General features: G+C 45.9%; 1 protein-coding gene across 1 annotated transcript; it reads right to left on the bottom strand.

Moving 5' to 3' along the window:
- Positions 1-607: 607 nt before the first annotated feature.
- On the bottom strand, positions 608-2,627 carry LOC119267208 (transcription factor MYBS1-like). The gene is made up of 3 exons (XM_037548564.1): positions 2,058-2,627; positions 1,400-1,596; positions 608-1,300 (listed from the first exon to the last, which is right to left on the bottom strand). The coding sequence occupies exons 1-3, from the start codon at positions 2,521-2,523 to the stop codon at positions 905-907; spliced, it is 1,059 nt and encodes a 352-aa protein (XP_037404461.1). The 5' UTR covers positions 2,524-2,627; the 3' UTR covers positions 608-904.
- Between the last annotated feature and the right edge of the window lie 2,962 nt (positions 2,628-5,589).

Here is a 5,589-nt window from a genome sequence, read left to right as displayed (position 1 = left end):
AGGGGGCGCATCATATCCTTAACCTTTACCCACTCTTCCGCCTTTTTTATCTCCCGCTCGGATTAGTTCCTTCCTAATCGCGCGATCTTTTGTTAGGTAATCGGCATCATCATTCATTTTCATCAGCAAAGCAACCTGACGAGACGGCCAAGATAGAGCGGATCGAAACTTTAGATTATAGATTAGAAATAGGAAAGAAATTCGTGCGCAACGCCGGAGCATCCATCCATCTCAGGAGAGCGACGCATGTCGCGGGCGCCAACCACCGCGGTTCGTCGTGCCAAGTTAGCAAGCAACGAGCTCGCTGCCGCCACCTGTCACCTCCGGCGCCAGTCACCGGACGCCATTGGCGCACGTCGGGATCCTATTCCGCGCCCCAGATCTTCAACGACACGGACGTGACCGGCGCGGGTGAATTATGCAGGTCCGTTTTAGTCCCCCGGGGCTACCGAACCATATCATCGACTCATCATTATATTTACTGTTGCAGAAATCCTGAACGTTGCCGGTGATTGGCCGCGCGTCCTTGTCAGTGATCCAGTGCGAGCATAACCGGTGAATATTTTGTGAGCTAGAGACAAGACCCGCTGGCTGCTTTGCCTTTGTGTCAACATAAAGATGATGCCAATGAGGCCCGTTCCTTGTTTATTTGCATGGCTAAATTAGGCCAGTAAAGTTGGGCCTTGTGATGGTGATAATACAGGATGGTTATGGATGGATCGGTGATGGCATTTCTTAATGCCATGCCAGCAACACACGCACACTGACTGACATACTACTGTTTAATGTAGCACGCCACTAGCAAAAGCTCTTTCTTCTTGTTGCTGTTCTTCTTCGTCGTCGTCGTCGTCTACGGAAAGATCTCTTTTAAGCCGTCGCTCCGGTGGGTGGTCTTTCGCTCGCTCTAGGTGACCCTGATGGTTCCGAAAAAGGGCGTCCTCGGCGATGGCGACGAACCGGCGGCAGCACCGGCCTGCTGGTCGGTCTTCCGGGCGGCCGTGGACGAGATCTTGAGCTCCAGGTCAGGCGCCTGCCGAGGAGGATTCGCATTTGCCACCAGGCCCAGGGAAGGAGGGAGCTTCGGTGCACGGCTCGCTGACGGTGCGCCGATCATCGACGACGGCGGCGAGCAGCTCGGCATCAGAGTCAGGCACGGCGGTAGCGCCGCGTCCGGCCTCGGCCGGCTGGCGCCCAGGGAAAGAGCAGGGAACGTTAACCCCATCGCGTCCACGGAGCTGGTGGCATCGGGTTTCAGCCTGTGACGACGCTCGGTGGCTCCCCTGTCGCCATTTTTCTCCACCTGAAGAGAACATTGGAAGAGGCCGTACCATGTCAGCTGTGTAGTTACTTCTACTACGTGCAAGTGCAACGAGGATGACGATGATGGGGTAGCACGTACGACGTCGAAGAGGCTGGACCGCCGCTTCTTCTGCGCGAGGCCGGCCTGCCGGAGGAAGTACTTCTGGGCGTGGCTGGCGACCTGCGTCGGCGTGCGTGTGGTGACGAAGTGCCGGGAGATGCCTCGCCAGTCGCCTTTCCCGAGCTTCTCCAGGCCGGCCAGGAACCTCCGGTGCTCGTCCTCGGTCCATGGAACCCCTGCTCACGATCCACTTACAAGTTCAGTACTGCATCATAAACGTAATTTGACATCTTATAAGATGTTAATTCTACCAGACTTAAATAAATGATATTTAATCCCCTGAAATAAATGACAAAGTAGCTGCAGGGATGGGAGTTGCAAGTTGCAACCCCTGAGGCATCGGTCTGAACCTTAACAAAGTCAGCTGCCATGCTATCGCTCATCAAGTTGGCTGACAAATTGACGGACAGCAACTAATTCGAGAAGAGGATCCAAACACTGATGCATCTAAGAATCTTCAGATTTTTAGTTAAAAAACCAAGTATCTTCAGATATTTTTTCTTAGTGAGACCATAGATATCATGATGATTATCACAGATTATAATCTCCCAGATCCTTAATGAAGCGTGTCACGGTGGTGTACCGACTACATACCGACCCAACGAACTGTTCAAGAAATCAGGACACACGAACTCACCTTTCTTCCTCTCTTGAGCCCTGCCCATGAGCCCGTCGGAGAGGTACCCGTGGCCCATCTTCTCCGGGCTCTCCTCCACCGAGACGAGCGACGACGACGACGACACGGACGACGACGAGTTGGACGCGGCGACACCCACGGCCGCGGCCGCCGCGTAGTAGGCCGACGCGGTCGACGACAGGCACTCCATGCTGAAGCTCTTCTTGAGAGGCGCGGCGCCCACCTGCAGCTGCACCCCAAACAGCCTCAGCCCACCGCCGCCGCCGCTCTCAACGCCTCGGTGCCCGCCGCAGGTCCTCGAGTTGTGGCCATTGTGGCCGCAGCTCGAGCATTTCCTCGCCATGCCGATCGACGGCACAGTGAAACCAACAAGGCTGGACGGAAGGATGGAGAAGAAGGAAATGATTCCTCTGGCTCTTAGGCCCCGAGATAAGACGATGGTGTGGACTGCGGGGAGACGTAGCATCCGGGGCTTAATAGGGGAGAAAGGCGTGGCGGGGGACTGGCGATTTGCTGGGGAGCGCACACCTGTGCCGACGACGGCGACGCATTGGCATCGTCCCCCTTTAAGGTATTGACAATTCAATCAGGCGCCGGGAGCGCTGGCGTATTTAACTGCACCCGGAATCCGGCGGAATCTGCCCAGTCTCTGGATGCCAATAATGCCATCCCTCCGTCGCCCTCATGCTGTGTATGTTGCTCCTGTATGGCTCATATCCATGTTTCTTTTGCCCAAGTCCGACATGGTTAACCGATTGGAAAAGTCTTGTGCTAGCCTCTTTAGGGAAAAAAAAGACTCCTATAATGTTGCACTACTAATGACACTGAAAGTCACACGAGCAATGTGAACTGTGAAGTGCCAGGAAATATCTACGGATCAGTGGATGGATCGGCGTGGAAGACGTTTCATTCACCCCCAGATCCATTTCCAAGTTGCAGCAGTAAACAAGATCAGAGAAAGATACTGTTTTGCTAGGTCCCTGACTGAGTGGCTTGGAATCTTATGTTCTAGTGCACGCAACTATAAGAAAACGAAATAGGACATTCAGCGGAGATAGGGCTGTGATTAACAAAACTCGGAATACAAGGTTGTTAGGCCTCCATTGTTTCAAGGACTAAGGACACTGGCTAATAACAGGACTGACAGGGAAGAGGCCTTTCTATGCAAGCAAGCAAGCATATTGTTATCAGGGTTAGGTGCCAAGATCCAAGATTGGACCAAAAAGTCGTCACCATAACAACCACAAAAGGGAGATATGCTAGTATTATCTACCTTCCACAGCCATTAGAAAATAGGGTTTGCTGGCTATAGTTTATTTTTGGTTCCAGGGTAGAAAATGTCAGACAACTGCTTGTTCTACTCCTGCTCCCTCGGTCTGTGATGTGTTCTCACTGGACTTTTGGTAAAATGGGCATTTTTTTTACTATGCTTCCAGCTTCCTACCATGATCTCTCTTCACATCCATTGGCAGACCAAGTAATCAACAACCAGCCAGTCTTTGGTCTTCAAGACTACTAATATGGAGTTGGAGATAAGATGAAGTCTGTCCTACCCTAATCCACACCAAACCAAGGAGTTAAAGAAAGCTGCAGAGGTTGGTGCCTCATTCAGCTTAACAAATCACATGCGTTTAAGTTATCTATGATGTGTGTGCACACAAAATGGACCATACTAAGTCTTAGTTTTACCTGTCAATTTAGTGCACCTTATGTTATGACAACAGCGATTGCTTAGCGCCCTAGGCTTCTGCTTTACTGTCCTCCTACATGAGGATAATATCTTGCTGCCTATGTGTGTGTCTGCAACCATATCTCAATGTCAGCGTGATCATGAATATGCTACAGTGCCCTACTGAAAACGACGATTTCAATGATTGATAGCACAAGCAGTACTACTCCGGAATAACTTATCGGAGGCGCTGGGTGCTACTGTACGGGAAAGAACACTTCTGCGCACATCCTTCTCCGTTCGTACTAGATGAGATGCCATAATAATATTTTTCACTAGATGAAGAGGAAAAGCTCCCCAGGACTGGATAACCAAAGGTGTAGGCTAGGCACACCGCAATAAATTAAAGAGTTCAGTCCGAAGGTAGCACCCATGATATATAGAGAAAAGTCTATTTGCAATTTTCAGTTCTGGGCCCTTTTTTATATATAAAAACCGAACCGTAAAATTTACGAAAATTTGGTATGTGTGTATGTGTATATACTATCTATGTGCCTGCAATTTTTCATGTAATACATGCTTCTATATAATGAGCACATAACAATATGTGGATTTGAACTAGCAACCAAATACACACACTGATTGCTAAACTTCAGGAAAAAAAATTATAGCTCACGTGATAAAGTATTTTCTAATATTTTTTTACACATATGTAAAATACATCTATATTGACATGCATAATTGTTTTCAGAATTTTGGCACTTTCGGATACGAATTCTTTTTTTAGCGCTCATTAGAGTTCACGCTACAAAACACGTCACTCATTTGAACACTGAACAACTGTGTTTGGTCTGAACTGAACCCCAAATGGTGCCACCATTTAATTCAAACCTAAATTTCTAAAACATGTGTAACTGAACAACATACCAGTTTTGAACTTTGTTAATACCTCAGTCCTTTCAAAAATAAGAAAAAAAAATCTTAGATGTAGAAAATTGAAATGACAACCACATAATCCATCAAAAAAATATGACTATGTATGTCACATGCAAAAATGAAAAGAAAAATTATTGTCTTTCATGTGTTTACTATGGAATAAACTGAATTGCCAAGGCGTCTTATATTTAGGAACAAAGGGTGTATTATAATATGGTTGATGATATAATTTGTACTTTATAAACCAATAAAAACCATGAATTATCTCATATTGTTCTAGAAGCTCGGAATTGCAAAAATCACACTCCGACTATTTAGGGTGATTTTGCATATTTTTTATAGTTTGAAAAAACTTTAAAAAACCGTGAACACATGGGATTCTACGTATCGGGGTATGGCAAATATTTGAAAAATATGACAATTAACCTTACATATATTTTTTATTTATCTCATGTTAGTTTTGCACATGACATGTATAGTCATAGTTTTGGACAGTATTTTGCCCATTATAAGTTCGTAACGTTACCTGCATATATTAGTTTCCATTTTTTGTAAAGATAAAATGCAATATCTGAAAACGAGCCGAGGTTAAGTTAAAGGGTTCTAGAAAAAACAGAATTAAACATTGACCATGTCGTGGTGGAAGCTTCAAAGGAGAATTGGAACCATAGTGCATGGTTTAGATTAGACTTATATAGGCAATCATTAGAAAAAATTGACATATCCTAGAAAAATCCAAGGAATTCGAGAAAACTCACAAATAATTTAGGAACATTCACCATGAGTTTTTCATCGGTGTTTCTAAAATATTTACAAGTTTGTCGAATATCTGTTTTGGAAATAGTTATGATTTTTTGTCTGAATATCTGTTTTTAAGAATAATTATGGATTTTTTGTCCAAATCTATTTTCAAAATAGTTACGTTTT

The sequence above is a fragment of the Triticum dicoccoides genome, chromosome 3A (genome assembly GCF_002162155.2).
Source record: "Triticum dicoccoides isolate Atlit2015 ecotype Zavitan chromosome 3A, WEW_v2.0, whole genome shotgun sequence".
In the NCBI taxonomy this organism is placed as follows: domain Eukaryota; kingdom Viridiplantae; phylum Streptophyta; class Magnoliopsida; order Poales; family Poaceae; genus Triticum; species Triticum dicoccoides.
Note: the sequence above shows the minus strand (reverse complement) of the source record. Positions and strands in the feature narration are given on the sequence as shown.

What these genes read in the sequence shown, in the direction of transcription:
- LOC119267208 (XM_037548564.1), bottom strand. Translation starts at nt 2,523, where the DNA reads ATGCTACGTCTCCCCGCAGTCCACACCATCGTCTTATCTCGGGGCCTA. An exon ending in GGCTCAAGAGAGGAAGAAAG is followed by an intron (nt 1,597 to 2,057) that starts GTGAGTTCGTGT and finishes GATCGTGAGCAG; the next exon opens with GGGTTCCATGGACCGAGGAC. An exon ending in GGTCCAGCCTCTTCGACGTC is followed by an intron (nt 1,301 to 1,399) that starts GTACGTGCTACC and finishes TGTTCTCTTCAG; the next exon opens with GTGGAGAAAAATGGCGACAG.